The sequence below is a fragment of the Centrocercus urophasianus genome, unplaced genomic scaffold (assembly GCF_019232065.1).
Source record: "Centrocercus urophasianus isolate 14NV4802_14NV808 unplaced genomic scaffold, USGS_Curo_1.0 seq_2, whole genome shotgun sequence".
Lineage (NCBI taxonomy): Eukaryota > Metazoa > Chordata > Aves > Galliformes > Phasianidae > Centrocercus > Centrocercus urophasianus.
The window spans coordinates 14,367,225-14,386,323 of NW_024884755.1; the positions used below are offsets into that span (position 1 = coordinate 14,367,225).

The following is a 19,099-nucleotide window of genomic DNA, read 5'->3' on the forward strand; positions in this document are numbered from 1 at the left end:
TTTCATCAGGCTGTGTCTGCAGTGGCTGAGCATGAAAAATGGCCCAAGCAAAGCCATTGCATCCTATAAATAACACTTGCAGGTGGGCATGTTATGAAACAGGCAAAAGAGCAAGGAAAGGACTTTGTCTGTATCAGGTGAAAAGCTTTATGCATTGCCAGTATTTTTTAATGTCTTCTTTCTTTTTTTTCCTTTGATAAAATACATTATCTTCTCCCTCTAAAGGATCAGGAAGATATTTACTTCATGAAAGGGGCATTTGAAGAAGTGATTCGACATTGCACTATGTATAACAGCAGTGGCATCTCATTAATGCTCACACCTCAGCAGAAAGCCTCCTACCAGCAGGAAGAGAAAAGAATGGGCTCCTCAGGTCTACGAGGTCAGTGCTTGCTGCCTGTGTCCCTTGTTATGCCCCAATACCTTCCTGCTCAGTTTTGGTTAGGATGGGCAGAGGCTTAACCCTTCGCATCACTTGCACGATCTCTCCATGGTACGTGTCAGAGTCTAGCAAGGGTTTTAGTGTGCTGGATGTTGGTTACCATTAATCTTTTCTTTTTTTTCTCCTTTTTTTTTTTTTCCTTCCTGCTGGATTTAACTTAGTGAGCTTGAAAGGAGCTGAAAATAAGCACTGGTACCAGTGAATGTTTCTCTTCCCTGAAGCGCTGTGATCATCTGAGTTACAGAGTGAAAGTTGCATTGAGAGCTTCACCTGATCTAGTCAGTGCTCTGCCAAGTTTTGCTTTGAAGAGCTGTTTTAAGAGCAACAAAAAGCAACTGTGAAGGGGGATCAGAGCATGGATTTGGGCCCTGACATTTTCATTTGATGCTTATTTCAATTCTTTATTAGGACCAAACGTAATGATTTCCTTTTGATCCTGACTTCATGTCAGTGCACGAAGTGGAGAATTTGTTACAAATGTGGCATTTCCTTCATTGCTGAAAGATCACATCAGAAACATCTTAGACTTTCACACAGTAACAGAGACATTTCATCTCCTTCGCGTGTTCTCAGGATGTAAGTAAATGAGAACATGTCTTGGCAGCGAGGTCTGGAAGATGTAGTTAATGTATGTGTTCTCCAGTCCTGCATCTTCTGCTTAGTAACTGGTGTATGGAGCTTGCTTGGCAATATCTAAATCTGGCTTGTGAATGGCAAATCACCTTCCAAAAGAAAAGCAATTAGCTGAGGCAGCTGCTGTGAGCTTGTGATTCAATCATCAGAGCAATGCTGCCCTGAACACCTGGCAAAATATCTTGGAGTTATTCAGGACCAATTGGACAATATGGGTTGGGCAGTGAGAACAGAAGCAGAGTGCTCAGAGCCTTGCTTCACATGATGAAAGTTTCACCAGATTTATTTCTCAAATCGTAGATTAAAATAAAACCTCAAACACTTCTGTTTTCACAGGGGCACTATTGTTTTACACAGCACTGAAATAGTGTCTGCTCTAATGTTGCACTGTCTCAATCTGCCTGCTTTTAGGGAAGACTTAGTAGGTATTTAAATTAGATAGGAATAAATTGTGAGGGAAATGTAGGAAACAGAAATGCTGTTCAAGCAGAGCAATTTTTTGAGCCTCCTATATAAAAAGATCTGAATATGTGGCTTGAATGACTTTTTCAGTTGGAAAACTGAGAAGTTAAGATCTCCCCTAAGTGTTCATTTTAATGTACGGAAATGAATTATAAGTAATTTTGCTTTGTTGTCTTTTTTTTTTCCCCCTTCTCTGTTTCCAGTACTCGCTTTGGCTTCAGGTTCAGAACTTGGCAAACTGACCTTTTTGGGCCTGGTTGGAATAATTGATCCCCCCAGGGCTGGAGTGAAAGAAGCTGTGCAGGTCCTTGTTGAGTCTGGTGTCTCAGTAAAGATGATAACTGGAGATGCCCTGGAAACTGCTGTGGCTATAGGTAATGAACCTGGTTTCCTTCCTACTCTGTCAGATCAGTCCAGTGTTGTGTTACATTACCTATCAATGATTATCTGTATCGTTCTTTGTGTAATAGAGGCTTTAAATATCACTGACTTCCTGCCTTTTCCACTGAAACAAATATTAAATGCAGTGATAAAACAGCTGTGCACTATGGGCCAAATTCCTGTAGATTTGTGCTGTTTTAGAGCAAGAAATGGCAAAATCTCAGCCTTAATGTCCTTAAATGAGATAAATGGCCTTGCTGGGATTATGGACTCTGCTAATGTTCCAAGTGTGAGCATCTCTGCTTCCCATTTTTGCCTTCTGCCTTTAGAAGTACGCTGTGCAAGCAGCAGAGAGGAGAGGGCTGGACACAGTACCAGCTCCAGTCCTGAGTGTTGCATTGCTTCCACACTGCCAGGGTGACTGCCTTCATCAGCTCTTAAATTGCTGCCCCTGCTCCTCAAGTCAGGAAATGTTGCCTTTTTCCAGAGCTGATGAGCGGATCTTATTCTGGGTTTCTCTTTGCAGGGCAGAATATTGGTCTCTGCAATGGAAAACTGAAAGCCATGTCCGGGGAAGAGCTGGATCAAGTGGCAGAGTCAGAACTCTCATCAACTGTCAAAAATGTAATGGTTTTGAACACAGTATCAAGGCCTTGTTCCATCTCCACTAGCATCCATCTCATACCATCATGTGTTTTTGTTTTTCAGATTTCCATTTTCTTTAGAACAAGTCCAAAGCACAAGCTAAAAATCATAAAGGTACTAAAAGTTTCTCAAATCCATTGTAAACCTGGCAAAAGTGAGGCACAGGGTGGGCCTCAGGAGTTGTGTCAATGTCTCCCAGGACAAGATCAGCTCAAACTTAGATGACCAGAAAACCAAAGCTAAAGCATTGGCACTGCTTACAACAATATCGTTAGTGCTTCTGCTGCCCACCTCTCCTGGGTCATTTGGGAGATGCAAGCAATATTATGCTTGGTATTAACAAGCAGTCTGTATTCAAACTATGCAGCAGTTCTGTTCAGTGCCCTGCGATTGCCAACAGGACTTCTCTTCTCCTGGCTTCAGAGTCCCTCTCTTCTCCCCCACAGGCTCTGCAGAGAGCTGGTGCCGTTGTGTCAATGACAGGAGATGGTGTTAACGATGCTGTGGCTCTGAAATCTGCCGATATTGGGATTGCCATGGGGCAGGCGGGTACAGATGTCAGCAAAGAGGCTGCCAACATGATCCTTGTGGACGATGACTTCTCAACAGTAATGTAGGTTCAGAGACTTCCTTAGTATCTGACCCTTTCTTACTTCAGGTGCTTTCTGGCTATCCATTGCAATGAGGCTGTTATGTGACTAGCCCTGGGAAAATCACAAGAGGCAGGACGTGTAAGTGGAGATGAATTCCTCAGCGGGGCCTGGCTCACTTTCAGTTGCATGTACTGCAATAACTTTTTTGTTTCGGGTGGTGGTGACAAACCTAGCTTTCACTTGAAAGCCCTGGCTTCTTGTTGCTGTAGCTATAGAGATTCCTCAGTTACTGTAGCTACCTGGAGATTTATAAGTGCCTACAGGTCTGGGTAATCTTAACTTGTTCCCTCTGCCTTGTGCAAGAAGTTCAGAGGAAAGATGCATAATTTGCAACACTCCGTTGGTTTGTAACAACAGGCACAGAAGGTAGAGTAGAGTGAGGATATAATAGGTCACGTGTTTGCTTTATGAACCAAGACCTGGCCACGTGAACCACAGTTTTCAGATTGATTAGTCCTGATAAAATCATTCTGACTGAGAAGATACATTGTTCTCCTCTTTCTAAGCTGAGGCCTTTATTTCAGCTGAGATAAGAGCTGGAGAAGGTAACTTGTCTTCAAGTGTCATAGGAAGAGCTCTGTGTGAAACACTGTTAATGTTATTAAATGCATTCTCCCTTCCCTTCCAGGAATGCAATAGAAGAGGGAAAAGGAATATTTTACAACATAAAAAACTTTGTCCGGTTCCAGCTGAGCACGTGAGTTCTTGTTTGCTTGAACTGCAGAGGAAGCAAGGCCACGCAGACTAAACCTCCTTTTGTGCTTTGCAGGAGCATTTCAGCTTTGAGCTTAATTACTCTGTCAACAGTGCTCAACCTACCTAATCCCCTCAATGCCATGCAGATCTTATGGATCAACATCATCATGGATGGGCCCCCAGCCCAAAGGTATAAAGGAGACAAATGAGCAACGTAGCAGCTTTGTGTTGGCTTAGGAGCACAAGCTGTTATGATTTCTTATCAGTGTGCCAATCACTTGATGGCTAAATAAGACAAGCTGTCCTTGTATTCCCTTCTGGTCCCTCCTGAAGCTATTTACTTGCTTCTTACTTGAGGCTTGACATCTTCCTGTTTTGGGGTGGAACCAAAATCACAAGATACAAGAACCTCATTGAACTGCTAATTACAGCATCTTCATTATGGGAGGGATGTTGGCTGAAATCTTACCCCTAGCTTTCTCTCTATGATGATGTATGGGTACGATGCACTATGATAGCTTAATATTATGTCATTGTAGCAGTTTGCTTTGCAAAACAAAAAAGGCCCTTTATCTTGCTCTCACAGATAATACAGCCTTATGTAACATTGCCAGAACACTGGCATCTCTCATGCTTTATTTAAAAGAATTTAATCTTCCAGATCCATCTTCTCTTACCAGCAGTATCATCTCAGGACAACCTGTGTTAACTAAATGCAGCATTCCTCTTCTATTTGAGGCAGCTTGGGAGTTGAACCTGTTGATAAGGATACAATCAAACAGCCACCCCGATGTATTACGGACACTATACTCAGCAAATCACTGATCCTGAAAATCTTCATGTCAGCTCTAATTATCATTAGTGGAACCCTCTTTGTCTTCTGGAAGGAGGTGAGGAAAATCTGCAATCGTGTCTTGTTTTCATCAGGGTGCAGAACGAAGTGAAGGGCAATTTCTGAAGGCAGTACACATTAACTCCCTGAAATGCATCCAATGGGAAAGGATTAGTAAGGGCAGAGTGTTAGGAAGCCAGAGTCCTTGCTCTGTTTCTGCCTTCCTGTTTTGTCTCTTATTTGACCCTTCCTATCTAGAATGAGAAAACTATGACTTGAAACGATTCCAACACTCCAAGATAGCTTTTGCCTCTAGAGTTCTGTAGATGTAGAGAATATCAAGCATGTAAGTACTTTAGTATTTTGGTTAGTTAAAATTATTAGTGCTGTAACGGTGTAGATAATGCAGTTTAGAATATGCTTCATTCAAAATCTGCATCAGTTAAAAATAGGGTTGATAAGATCATAAACCCAGCAATTAGCAGGGAGAAATCAGTGCTGCCTGTACTAACTAGATTTATTCCTTTACTTGACTGTACTTTGAACTGCCTGGGACCATTACAGGGAATATTTAGTTCACCTATTGCATGGACTTACTGTTGCAAGGCTTACCTGACCCCTGGAACTGTGTGTGTGCTTTCAGAATCCTAAAGGTGGCATAACCCCCCGGACCACAACCATGACTTTCACGTGTTTTGTGTTTTTCGACCTCTTCAATGCTCTGACGTGTCGCTCTCAGGTGAGATCGTCGTATCAGCAACAATTTCTGGTCTGAAGAAAACCCACTAGAATGCAAACGTTTTGCATGGGAAGGCTTTTTTTAACAGTCCTTCAGAGCAGTGTGATTTTTATCATCTTTGCTACCCATCGTTGTTCAACTGTGATGCTTTCAGCTGTCCAGCTCTTGCCCGAGTTAGCATTCATGTAACTTCAGTACTCCCAATAGTGGCAGAGTTTATGTGCAAAGACACGGCCTGACGTTCAGATACCAACAGGAGATTGGGAAATGCTGTGTTTCCTTTTATTTTTTTCCCTCTTTTCTAGACAAAGCTGATACTGGAAATAGGCTTTTTTCGAAACCGCATGTTCTTGTATTCTGTGCTCGGGTCATTTCTGGGACAGCTGGCTGTTATATACGTCCCTCCATTACAGAAGATCTTCCAGACAGAGAACTTAGGAGTGCTAGGTAAGTTACAAAATACATATCTATCTTCTTCTCAGCTACTTCAGAAAGCAGGTGGAATTGCAGAGTTGCTACGTGACAGCTCCCGTGAGATTGCTGGTGGGAGCAATCAGGCAGTGGCACGTATACCTAAATACAGAGAAGCAGTTACACAAAAATGCTTGTAGTTAATGATATTCCAGGTTTTCAGTTTTGATTTACTGTACATAAATGCAGGCAGATTGAGATTTTCCATGAGCTCTGTCTGATGATTTTTCATTAAATAAATCTATCCAGGATCATTATGCAGTCGCTTCATTTTGCAAAAAGCTCAGTAAATGTTGCTGAGTTGAAATGCAATGCATATTTTACCATCTGAATCAGACTGAGCAAACTCTACCGTGTTAAATTATATCATATTTACATTAGGAACTTTGTTGGAAGTGGGGTTCAGTGATTCTAAATGATCAATGATGTTCAGCCATCACATAGGCTGTACCAGCTGTGACTGCGTGTCCACTGTGGACAAGAATAGACAAGACAGTAGACAAGTCTATTCCAATTCAACAACTACCATGAGCATAGCTAGGCTGTACCTCTGTGCTGATGCACCAGAACAGGTATGTACTGAAGGATGGCCCTCAGCCCAACACGAAATCCAGCTGTGTTTGCCCACGCTCTGTTTCCTCTCTACAGACTTGCTCTTTCTTACTGGACTGGCTTCCTCAGTTTTCATCGTGTCTGAGTTGGTCAAACTCTGTGAAAAACACTGCTGCCACCAGAAGCACACCAAGGAATGCAGTAACTGATGCCCAGAGATGCCCAGAGCAGAGCTGTGATGCTGGGGAACTCAATGCATTGGTCTAACAATAGCATCTTTTCCAAAGACACCCCAGTGAATCTGTACCAAACATTTCTTCCCACTCCAGTCTGTTCCTTTTGTGCACTGTACATAAGCTATGTGAGCTGTCTACAGACATCTCTGGAATGACTCCTGTTTTAAAGCAAGATCAGGTATATTTTTATAACATTGATCTTTGTGTTGAGAATGCTGGTAGCCCCCAAACAGAGTAACGCAGTTTCACACCTGTACAGAAAAATCTACTGTGCATAAATTGAAGTTTTATTTATTTAAATCACAGTGATTTTTATTAATAAAATTCTATGTTTCAAAATGATGCACAGAAGTATCTGAAGAAGATTCTTGAATTAGACCCATCTTTTTATTTTAAATTAGCTGAAAAGAACTGCCTTTGTGAGCACTTCTATCACCAATCCATAGCGTTTCCAGATCCCGTGATCCCTGGCTTTGATCCAACCAGACTCTAAAGGAATCTGGGGTGAGTTTTCAAACAAAGAATTGAAAGTTAAAGTGCAGCACTCCTGTCAGCCTCTGCTGAACACTGCAGTGGTTCTTTTGTCCCTGTGTAACTAGAAGGAGCAAAGTGGTTGGCTGAGCTGGTGAGCAGTGGTGGGTGGGTTCAATGGGGAAGAGGCTTACTCTCACAAGAGCACAGGATGTTGAGCTTTGAAGTTGGATCAACAACTGCATGGAAGTGAGAGATGTTTAGATCAAGCCTGCTGCTGAGAACAGGCACATTTTCTGGACGTTTACTGATGTGTTAAACACAGATTGCTCAATCCAAAAAAAGAAAGTTGAGATTGTTCCATGCCCATCTTGAACAATCCCAACTGCTTGGGTTGGGTAAGTAGTGTTTCATTGACATCTGCTGCCAGTGCCGTGGTATCAGTCTTCTCCACTTAACATGATAAGTTTAAGCCTGAGACTCTTACCTTGTCATAAAACAGAATTTTGGAGCTCAAAATGCTATGCCAATCTCCACAAGCTCCACAAGATACTTAAACAGGATTATACCTTCAATTCATAGCCTAGAAAAAACCAGCTCCACTGACACAGTTTAATTTGAAGAAAACTCAGCAATTGTAATAATTTTTGGTGAAGAACAGCTTTGTGCAACTCACCCTCCCTGCTTGCTGTTTTAAAAATATCCTTACAAGTGGTTTTTGTCTTCAAGAAAAAGTCTCTGCCTCACTATGGGCGGGGGGGGCAAAGGTAAGTTGAGTGTTTACTTACTGTGTAACTGCAGAAATTCAGCTGTGTCTGCATGCTCTCTGCTTCGGCAGTATTTAGTAAGTGCTGATGGGGCCTGAGCAAAGAATACTTCTGAGCTGTTTGGTGGGAGTTTGACAGTAACGTGTTAAAACAGAAGTCAGCACTGCCACGCTTACAGAAAGCATCATGTAATGAGCTGCTGTCTGCACAGCATTTTCTATTGTACACCACTTAAAAGCGGCACTGAATGCACAGCTGAATTGCAGGATATATGGCTGGAGTGATTTCTTGTGCTGTCCTCTCAAAGACAAATGCTTATATACCTTAATTAAAAGAAGGGGGATTTATATTAAGACACAATTGCAGATTACCTGGAATTTCAAATCTGGTTCTCTATAAAAAGCATCAGAAGGAGGAAAAGACCACATAGAAGAGAACGAATGAATGCCCCACGATCAGAATCCCAACCTGCAAGTGACGTTTCATGCTTTTGTCATCTCTTTTGTGCTACAGCAATGTTGATTAAGTATGTGGAAATAAAATGTGTGGTAGTCTTCTTTACAGGAGTTAAAGGCATAAGCCTGACTTCCATTCATTTATTTATCTACAGCTATGTGCAGCTATTATTCACAATTACCTGTGGATGTTTCTTGCTTAATCCATTTCACAGTTCCATCTTTTACACCACTCGAGGCCACTACAGAAGGCACCTTCCTCCCTAGGGAATTTCTGCTGAGGTATGTTTGTTCCAGGAGCCCAGGGTTTGCTCATTCTTAGGATAAATATGACTGACTGACTCATTGGCTTCATTTTACTATGTTTAAAAACAACAGGTTTCTGCAGAATCATATTTAGTGAAATTCATCCAAGTATTACCATCAAACTGGATTCTGTATTCTTAAGAGTTCTGCCCCTCTTACAGCCCCTAGAGTTGCTTGATTTAACTGAAGCAAAGCAAATTAATAACATTCTTCATATGGAATCATGAGACTTTTCTGTGCTTACCAACATAATAAGCTATAATAAAATTTGCACTAATTTGATTGCATACCAATAAATACATGTAGATGAGGTATAAGTGCCTTAATCGATGTCTTGTCTACACGTTTTCATGTAAGTACACATCAGTTCTTCCCCAAGTCAGTATGCAGTACTGTCAGTAACTTTTGTTTTTAAATTCAGATCTACCAGGAATGCTCTTCATAGTCAGCTGGCACTTAATTATAGGTATCTCTGAAGTATGTAGTTAATTTTTTAAAACCCTTCAGGCAGAAATATTGCACTGAACCTAAATGTGTAAGTGTGAGGCTTAAGGGTAGCTCTAGATATTTAAGGAAGTATAAGGGGGAAAAAAAGAGGAATATTAACATGGAGGAGCAAATCCTTTCAGTTATCATCATCTTCATCTTCGAGGGGTTCTCGTAAACCTTCGCTGTGCCGACTTTTCCCAGTCATTTCTAGTAAGGCCTGAGCCTCAGGGTCTACATCCAGGATACTCTTCTTACCTTTAGTCTGTAAAGCAAAATAAAATAAAGTCAGTTTACATTGTCACTGTGAGTTATTCAGTATTCAGCTACAGAAAGAGACGCACTCAAAAGTCCACAAGAAATGTGGTTTGCGAGTTTGTCACAATGAAGCAAGCATTCTTTTCAAGTAAGGCATCTAAGATTCACTGGGATACATCAAATGACTAAATAGTAAGAACAAATAGACAAAATAGAAAGAACAAAATGTCTGATGGGACGTTGGACTGTTTCAGGTTCATTCAAGCTATGAGCCTGACCTCAATTTCCAGCACGGATGTGAATTCTTTTTTAAGGAATAGATTCAAGTACAATTCAACAGTTGTAAACAATTTGTTCCGTTTCTATTCAGAAATTCTTTGTGTCCAGTGAGCAGACAGGATACATTAATTTAGTATGAAAAGAAATATAAAATTAAAACAAAAACAGCCATAAAAAAAAAAAAACCCAAGCAACTGTGCAGAACAGACAGTTTAATAAGAGAATGAACTGCAGGGACAGAGGAGACGGGAAAGAGGTCTCATACTAACTGCCAGGGATAAGCCAGGTGCAGAAAGACTGACATAAATCTAATCACAAACTATTTAAGCAACAAAGCTCTCTCTTTGTATCCCGGCTGAAAGCAGGTTTCCTAGGCACTTCAAATATCACTGCTCTATACAGAGTATCAGCTGTTTAAATGCAGCTCCTGCTGCTTTTTTATTAGTCTCTGTTAGATAAGGAAGTGCTGAGATTGGAGCTGCAAGGATTATAAATGGCTAATCTACTGCAAAACAACAGTAAGTTGCAACTCACTGATAAAGAAACATTTTGCTTCTTTCAGTTCTCTTCCTGAGCTTTAGCTGAGACTTCTTTTTGCACTTCTAGGCCTTTGTTTCTGTTTTACAAACACTGGGTTTTACTCAACCCCTCCAAGGAGGTTCCTCCCTTGAAGCCATTCCTCTATCAGAAAGGCCTCTAGAAATTCTGAATCGAGTATTGTTCTTCTATCACCTCACAGCTCCTGATCCTTTTTCTTACTAGAACTCCCACCCGTTTCACTGTTCTGCAATTGGAACAAAATGCTGAGTTAAAGAAAACATTCTTCATTACAGTAGGGAGCCAGTGTTAATGAGAAAACCGAAACTGCACATTTTTCATTCGCATCTCCTCCCATTCCGACACCATTTCACAGCTGTCAGCCCTGTTCACCAACCTCTGCACTTTCAGGCATGTCTCCCACTGCCCAGACTTCCAAGGCATCCAGTGTGAAATCCTCTTTAGCTGACAGCTGAGGACTGTTGTAGGTGGTGCATCGAGGTTTTGCTTTACTGTGTCCCTTCCCATAATCACTGTCCACCCAGAGTCCAAAGTAACCGTGCTGCCCGCCCATGCCCTGTAAACCAAAGCAGCACATTGAGCATTTTGCTACACGTGTAAAACAGAGCAGACAAGTTATGAAAGCAAGGCTTTGGTACGCTGCCAAGTTCTGTATTTATGCCATGCTCAGTGAGTAGCTGGAAACATATTCTGAGTGAACCTGATCTGTACACAGATCCAGCATTCCTGAAGACAAATAAGAACTTACCCGTGTGATGCTGCCCTCCCTGTGTGCTTTACAGAATATCAGGATTTACAAGGACTTCAGCTCTGCCTTGTGCCAGAAATGCAGCTCACTGGCTTTTGTTTATTGATTGACAGCTCCATTTTAAACAGATTGGAAGCGTTGGGTTTAGCTGCATCTCTTCCATCCAGAAAAGTAACTACAGAAATGGGTAACGCAATTTGATGCTGTTTGTTTTCTGTGTTGCAAATTTATCTCGGCCTCCTGCAATTCCCAAAGTTAGGGCACATAACACAACGGATCTGTAAAACACTGTTCCAAACAGAAATCGTTCTGTGGTTCTGCAGAAACTCCTCTGCATCTGAGGAGCTCATTCATGGATTTGAGTCAAGGGAGTTTCTGCCACTGGACCCACACAGCAGCAGCAGCCTACAGAAAACTCTTGTGCTCTAATTCCATCACTTAAAAAACAATCACTGTGGCAATGAGAACAGCCATACAAAGCTCTTCCATTCCACAGCTCAGCCAGCTCCTGCTTTTTCAATAATGTGGACAGATGCTGCCAGTTCTCCCAAAAAACTTGGGGAAAAAAAAACCCAACACACATCGTTGCCATAATCCCCAGAACCCAAACCTGCACCAAGCCCACCTGCTTGGGCCAGACATGAACAAAGCCCATCCTAGTTATGTGGTACTTCAGTATACATGCCAACTATAAAGGAAAGTAAGAACTCTATTAGAATTGCAGACAGTTCTTCATTGGTATCCACAGTTCATGCCTTATACTGATGATTTCAGGCAGCAAATAATAATAGTCCTCCTAGTAACTGTGAGACAAATAGCATAGAAAAGAATGGAAACATCCTCAGAGAAAAAGGAAGTGAAACAAATCAGCTCAAAGTAACAGAAGTAAAAAACAAAACACTTCCAAAACTCAGCCATAAATCCAACTTCTGAACTGTTATTTCTCAGTACTTACAAGTCCATTTGGCATTGTCTGTTGGCCGTGGTTCAAATACATGTAGTGGTCATTGTATCCTGTGTATGTATACACAGCAAGAGAGGGAAAAACAGAAAACAGAAAGCATCTATTGTCACCTGCAAAGAGAAAAACATCTGAGGTCAGACCGCCGGCTCAGCAGCTCTGAAATGAAAGACTGCCATCTGCTGGACGCGTTGTTTAAACGCTGCTTCAACACTACGCTGTGTTGCTTCCACTCTCACCTATGGAGATACAGGAGTTGACAGATTTCACTGACAAGGAGAGCATGATCAATACGTCCTGCAGCGTTAAAAGTCTTATCAAATGACAGACAAACGATAAGCATTCATCAGCAATATGCCTGGCCAGGCACAAGAGCAAGAACTTGGCATGTTGTTTAACACACTTCCAAAATGAATGTTATTTTTGACATGGGAAAATACACTTAAGCTATTAGAAATGCTATCTGTTATGAAAATAAAATGACAATATCCATTAAGCAGACTGGATCCTTGTACCTGTGCAGAATAAGCAATGTTTTCCTGAACTGTGAGATATTAACAGGGAGAAGAAAAAAAAGTGAGTTTTACCTTGAAACTGTGGTTTCACCTCCCAGGAGTGAGATGCAAAGCCACCAAAGATAAAGCCATCTACATCCTTTAGGATCAAAATGCAGGGACCTTTGTTCACTATGTGTGCACACAGCTGGGAGAAGCTTTCTCCATGCAGTTTAGAAGAAAATAAAAGCCGCCACTTATGCTGCAGCTCTGCAGGCAAATGGGAGTTGATGTACATGACAGATGGGATGTCAAAGAGGCTGACAATTCTTCCTTTGATGCCTTTGCAGCCTGGAACCAAGTTGACTATGTCTTTGGTTTGGTCTGGGAGAGAATGCAGGACATGGAGGCCCTGCCTGATAACAACGCTGAGGAAAGCTGAGATTTGTGGAACTCGGTACACCCAGTCCTCAATGACACTTCTGTCAAAGTTCATCTCCATCAGCTGAGGACTCACAGCTTTTGTCCCATCTAAATAATAAGACACGGAAACAGTAGTAAGCTGCACTGCACTTTCCTTTAGAAAAACAATCAGTTCATTTTTAAGTGTAAAAAAGATATTCGTTTATTTAGACATAAAATCATGTACAAAAAGGCAGAGACTCGTGTAGCTGTCAACTACATCGAGCAGATGCATGCACAGAACTGAGAAACATCAGCCTGTGACGTTGGTTGGGTTGTAATAATTAAAATACGTGGGCTCACAGTATAACAACAAATGAGATGTTCTCTGGAAAACAGCAAAATCTATTACTGCAACAGTGCAAAGGTAAGTCTGGGCTTTGCAAAATGACATACAATCAGAAAACATCTGCAGATGCATCAAAATGTCACCTGCAGGTCAGATACTTGTAAAACAGGTTTGCATGTCTGCTTAAACTGTGACTTCAATCCTGAATTTCTGGAGAAAGCTAGAATAATCAAAAGTTCCCAAGTTATTCTCAAAGCACTAGGTTTAGAAAAACAGGTCTCATCATTTGAATTATGGCACAGAGAGCAAATTCCTTTTGAGATTAGAGATTATGCAAGCTCTGTGATGTTTTGGGATGTACTACATCAGTGTTGCTTACCTGCAAGTTTCAATTCTGATAGAAGCTGAGAAGACAGAGCCTTTATTCCACCTGCAGAATCCCTGGTATTCTCCAAATTCCAACCTTTCAGCTCCTTCCTGTAGCTCAGTACATGGACTACAGACTTGATCAGGTCCTCTGTGAACTTAAAAGGTTAAAACATCACCATGCCATCATTTCTTAAATAACGTTGCACAGTGCTCCAAAGACTTTCTAAGGGCAAAGCCAAGCAGTACTGATGCTGTAATCCCCATGACAGAAGCATCTCCTCCAATGAAGTCAGAAATAACCTACCCAAGGGACCTGCTTTGGCAGGGGGGTTGGACTTGATGATCCCCAGAGGTCCTTTCCAACCTCTATAATTCTGTGATTCTGTAATTACTTTATCAGTGTCATAAGGCTTGAAAAGTGTGTTTTTAAATATCACATCCCAAATTGTCCCTGTAAAATAGAATGCAAAAGATGGGTAGGGGTTGAAAGTTTGCAGGGTAGAAGCCACTGATGAATTCTACTTCGCAAAAGATATTTACTTGATCTACCCTGTGGCTAATGCTACATTTAGCTCAGTTCCCAGAAGCACCAACCACACCTCGCTCTTTGCTGACTCCAGCCAACGCCGTCTATCCAATATCAGCAGATCAGCAGCAGAGTGAAAAACAGCCATGAATCTGTTCTGAATCATCTTGCGTCCTGAGGGTTACCTTCAGATTACCTACCAAAGTCTGTGCTCTCTTACTGCCCCCCAAAACATGCATTTCGCTTTTGATGTACCTCTTGGATTTCCTTGCCCTTCACAGGTCCTTCTGTGGAGGAGATCATTCTCATTATTATGGTAATCTTCTCATCTGCATTTCCTTTTAAGAGGTTGGACATGAAAATTACAAACTGCTCCTTAGCAATGTGGTCACTGGGTGCAGACGATTTTCCAGTCAGGTCAATACTTCTCATTCCATTGTACAGCCTAACAGTCATTTGCTCTGGCAGCGGTTCCCTCATATATGCCTACAAGGAGAAAAACAGCAAAGAATATATATTTTTAAATGAATAACACATACTTTTGAAATGAAGAACACAGCTAACGTGCACTGAGATATACTGCTATGAGCAAAGGATTTTTTACTAACAGATGAGTAGAAATCACAAGCAGAAGAAAGGTTTTTTTATGCATCTTCAGACTGGGTCTCACGACAATGCAGGCAGTGGGCAATGTTTTTCACTCAATGCATGTGGAACAGAACTGAGGTCATCTGAGTTTCATAAGGCATCCTTAATGCTAAGACAGTTGAACTCAGGGATTGGTCACCTAAGTTGTGTGACTGGCCCACTGAATTCAGTTAGACTTCAATTCGTGTGCACACATTACAACACCACAAAGAGATCTGAATCCGTGTTCAAGAAGTATTCACAGTGTTCCAGTTAATGACAGGGCTTAAAAATAAGTCATCTAAAACACATCTGTATGGTAGGATATTATTACAGTGTCTTCATTGTGTGAGGCACAGTGCAGAACATGCTGAATACATGACCTGAGGCATGGCCCAGTGGGGACTACACTAAAATCAGCACAGCCCCACCTCCATAAAAGCACTCCTGATCAATTCAGCAGAGCTGCTATTACCCATCTATTGCTGGCTCAATACCACCCCTATCAAAGCCACCAGGGATGTTCCTATTTGATGTTAATGGCTGTTGCTGTTCTTATAGGGTGAGATGTAACGTGCTGAGCTCTACCCTCCTTCTGCTGACGTCAGTGGTACAACTCCCATTGATTTCAGCAGAAGCAGAATTAGTAAAGCCACAGTCACACACAATAGAAAGCTTCGTGTAGAGGGAGGGACAGTCACAGGGGGTACAGCTGCCTTCAAGAGGCTTTCTAGCAGCACTGCATGAGCCTGAAGTAACATAGGCAGCAGGAAACAACATTAAAAACATGACACTGGACACACTGCAGTATTACCCACCCACTCCATATCCTTTCCACCCACCACTTAGCTGCACTATTTTGTTATGCTTACAGTTATTCCAAGAGCAGACTCAAGGGGAACAGGGCAGGTGAAGAAAAGTAGAACAGAAGAAAGGGAAGCTTTAGAAAACATCTAACAAACACACATCTCTGACACCTTAGAATTCCTGTTGTAAAGGGCTTCAAGTAATTATCTAGAGATACCTACGTTTTCTGCTTTCCAACTGTGCAGTGCAGCCTGCTCTGGCCCAGAAGCCACGCAGCTTCTTTGTACTAAAGCTGAATTCACCAGAGTTTGTAAGTGGGGCCCAGCCAATGTCATCAGACTTGCTAGATCAAATATGCCGTGTATCAGTCAATCTCAGGAGCCTACAATGCAGGCACACCACTGCAATCACCCCTGTAATGAGGAATTAGGCACCTCCACGCAGTCTGTCCAAAGATTTAAGTTGGCAAGCAAAAGGGAAAGCGAAGGGAACAGGCAAAGGTTCATCAAAAATCCCATTGAGAGAAGGGCAAAGCTAGAAAAAGAACTTCCTCCAGGTCACCAAGGACCAGATTCATGGAAGGAGGTATTAGAACTGAAAGACTGGGCAGCAGCAACACTGCTTCAAACTGGTGAGAGCTGACAAACAGCCAGGCTGGAAGGAAGTTGAAGCTGGTCTGTATGCAGATGCATTGTTAAATACCTTAAAATATCCTGTCTCTCTCATGTGGTTCTAATTTGAGTCCATTAACTGGGTAGCATATGTACCAATGCACTTTAATACTACATTCATTTGGCCACTTGATTCCTATCTAACTGAAGTTATGAAATATTACAATGAATCATTTTCTACTTCTTTCTTGATTAGAAAATGAATGCGAAGGTAATCAGAGAGCATAACATATACTAATTAGATAAAATAGGGAGCTACAGCTTAATCAAGCAAAATTGAATTCTCTCCTGATGCAAGTGAGAACATTAGATAGCGATGCAATTGAAGGAGAAAGATACAGTCAAAAACAGAGATGTGACAGCTTGAGAAAATCCATAAATAAATTACACGTACAGACTCCTGGGAGAAAAGCATTCCTCCCACTTTTCTAGATTCTGTAAAAGTATTTTCATACCTCCCGGCATATCTCAGGATCAGGAAAGCTGAAAATTGATGCAACAGGAAGACTCAGGAGAGAAATACCAACTCAGAAGTCATTTCTCAGCTTAAACTGTAAGAAAATATTAACTACGTGTCCTACCCCAAAATATTATTAAATTAAGACAAGTGCCCTTAAAAATAATTATTGCCATGTCTTTAATTCCTTTCTAGAACTGCATTCAATACACTGTTCCAGATGTATCAAGAATAATTTATTTTCTTGCCTTCAGTGCTTCCAGAGTGACAGTTTTCTTCATAGCTTTTCCATTTTTGGCTGCTGCTGAGCTGCTTGATCCCGCTAAGGTATCAAATACGCCATCAACATCAGACTGCTCCTCAGGAAGAAACCTGGAAAGGTGGTTCCGATAGGCATTGCTTTCTGCATTTCCCATCTTTTCAACCTGAAGCAAAGGGAAAGGAAAATAAACGCAAACACAGAATGGTATCACAACAGTCCCAAGAGACACACAGAGCAGCCTGACATACCAGTGCAAGTTCTACAAGAGGAGCAAATGAATGAGTTTGATGAGAAACTACTGTTAACTGTGTAGCAGTAACTGTGACAAAAAAGGACAGTCAGCTCTCTGCTTAGACCACCCTGTCTACCAACTCAAACGTCATCGAGGCCTTCTCAAATGGAAAAACTAGTATGATTTAATGATTAAATCAGCTCGCACAAAGTGACCGTGAGCCTGTCAGCTGGAATACATCAGTGAGGCGAAGGTAACAGCCTACTTATGGATTGTTTATGCCAGATGATGCTGCATCTTCCTGCTGCATTAACAGACTGAAGCTGCGCCTGCCAACATTACACAGCACTGCAGCACCATCACTCTGAAGATCGCATGAGGAGTTTTTCTTCATGAGTTGACTCAGAAATCCGTGAGGAAACAAGGGGGGCGAACAGAGTTAGGGTACGACTGGAGACACGCCACCACCACATGGCTTCACATGACTGCGGGACCAGTTGGCAGCTGCCACCCACAGCATCAAGGCGCTGGGTTCCTTCGTGTGTTTTGTTTAAACGTCTGACGCTACGCTTATAACCTCTCTCAGTGTCTCAGGCTTCACCCGCATTACAGCGACTAACTGAACGGCTGGGGGTTTGCCTGGGCCACACGCACGAGGTTTCAGAGCAGCACAGACCCAGCAGCGTGCCCGGCATCCCGAGCTGCACTACGGCAGCACAGCCTTCCATGTCCCCGTCTTATGGGCACAGCCGCACACGGAAGACAAACTGCACCATCCGCCCTTTTTTGCGGTTTGCTTTCCATTTCCACACCACTTCCGGCACTTCGCTTTCGGTTCAGGGCTGCTACTTCCACTCTGATCTTGTTTAATAGCGAAAAAAAGCATTACGCCGAGTCCGTCCTCCTACCCAACCCACAGCAGCCCCGCGGCGCCCCCTCACGCCCCGCTCGCCGCCCGTCGCGCCCCGCACCTTTGCGCACAGCCCCGCTCAGCGACGGGCACCCGCCGAGCAACGCGTTGCGGCGGCGCGCGGGAATGGCGCCGAGCGGGGCCGCCCCTCAGCACGCGGCTCCGCCCCTGCGGCCACAGCAGATGCCGCCTCGCAGCCGCGCGGTGGCGGTGTGCGTTAAAGCTACCTGCAGCTCGCTCCGAGCCCTTCAGCACGGCCGAGGATGCGTCCTCGCGATGATTGACTGCACGTATGTAGAAACAAAAGCTCTGGTTGTAAATTATTTTAATCTCTTTGCCCGTCCTCCTCGCTCGCGGTGCGTCTCTCAAGCTGGGCCTGCTGTGGTGCTCCGGTTCGTATCAGAGTTGATGCCTAAAGAGACGGTATTTCTGTGAACAGTCTCAGATGCGATTGCATTGTCTCTTGTTCTTCAGGTTGCACTCCATACTGTAGCTCCATGTGGCATTGCCTCGCTCTAGAAATACAGGGTTAGAGATTCTGCTTCTGCTGACCTTGCACCAGTTCAGCAGTCAGCACCGTGTTGTCTGCACAAACACGGTGATTTCATGGCCTCTCTTGTTTAACTGTTGTGGCTCCTAAAGGACATCTGGCCTTCCTCACTCCAAGCAGCTGCTTTTTACAGCCACATTTTGCCCTTTTTATTCAGGCCTTGCCCGTGTGTAACAGAGGTGACTCGGTTTATTTGCCCTGTCAGTCAGCAAAGATCTTCCTGCAGCTGCTAGATGGCGTTTGGTCACTTGCCTGGTAATACTGGGCTCCTCCACAGTGCACATGTATTCTTACAGCCACAAGGCACTAGCAGTAAATCACACGCATTGTGCTCCTATAGTGGGAGAGCAGGCAGGTCACAGATTGACACCTTTTCACAACTTTTTTGCACCAAGAGTGTATGAAATCAAGC

The 19,099-nt window shown here is 42.7% G+C and overlaps 2 protein-coding genes across 8 annotated transcripts in view; one reads left to right on the forward strand and one right to left on the reverse strand.

The window, feature by feature from the left end:
* ATP2C2 (ATPase secretory pathway Ca2+ transporting 2) overlaps positions 1-19,099 on the forward strand; it is a 95,533-nt gene that overhangs the window by 16,532 nt on the left and 59,902 nt on the right. For 2 of the 6 annotated variants that reach the window (XR_006169319.1, XR_006169320.1), the window contains exons 17-27: positions 226-382; positions 1,741-1,911; positions 2,445-2,542; positions 2,627-2,677; positions 3,010-3,176; positions 3,845-3,913; positions 3,986-4,102; positions 4,655-4,802; positions 5,388-5,483; positions 5,789-5,930; positions 6,603-6,920. Coding sequence is in view for 2 of the 6 variants with exons in the window: in XM_042821543.1 (XP_042677477.1) it covers positions 226-382; positions 1,741-1,911; positions 2,445-2,542; positions 2,627-2,677; positions 3,010-3,176; positions 3,845-3,913; positions 3,986-4,102; positions 4,655-4,802; positions 5,388-5,483; positions 5,789-5,930; positions 6,603-6,715 (1,329 nt within the window). In the remaining 4 variants the exon portion in view is untranslated. Of the gene's footprint in view, positions 1-225; positions 383-1,740; positions 1,912-2,444; positions 2,543-2,626; positions 2,678-3,009; positions 3,177-3,844; positions 3,914-3,985; positions 4,103-4,631; positions 4,803-5,387; positions 5,484-5,788; positions 5,931-6,602; positions 9,113-19,099 lie in introns of those variants that run through there. The other 4 variants (XM_042821543.1, XR_006169321.1, XR_006169322.1 and 1 more) reach the window with 4 other exon arrangements.
* MEAK7 (MTOR associated protein, eak-7 homolog) lies at positions 6,997-18,385 on the reverse strand. 2 transcript variants are annotated; one of them, XM_042821546.1, is made up of 8 exons: positions 18,365-18,385; positions 16,982-17,158; positions 14,427-14,657; positions 13,656-13,800; positions 12,619-13,056; positions 12,026-12,144; positions 10,699-10,878; positions 6,997-9,492 (listed from the first exon to the last, which is right to left on the reverse strand). In XM_042821546.1, the coding sequence occupies exons 2-8, from the start codon at positions 17,147-17,149 to the stop codon at positions 9,367-9,369; spliced, it is 1,407 nt and encodes a 468-aa protein (XP_042677480.1). In that variant the 5' UTR covers positions 17,150-17,158; positions 18,365-18,385; the 3' UTR covers positions 6,997-9,366. The 2 variants fall into 2 exon arrangements, with proteins under 2 accessions (XP_042677480.1, XP_042677479.1); XM_042821545.1 differs by lacking the exon at positions 18,365-18,385 and adding an exon at positions 18,199-18,276.

What these genes read in the sequence shown, in the direction of transcription:
- MEAK7 (XM_042821546.1), bottom strand. Translation starts at nt 17,149, where the DNA reads ATGGGAAATGCAGAAAGCAATGCCTATCGGAACCACCTTTCCAGGTTT. An exon ending in AGGGCAAGGAAATCCAAGAG is followed by an intron (nt 13,801 to 14,426) that starts GTACATCAAAAG and finishes TAACCTTTTAAG; the next exon opens with TTCACAGAGGACCTGATCAA. An exon ending in ATCAGAATTGAAACTTGCAG is followed by an intron (nt 13,057 to 13,655) that starts GTAAGCAACACT and finishes CTTATTATTTAG; the next exon opens with ATGGGACAAAAGCTGTGAGT.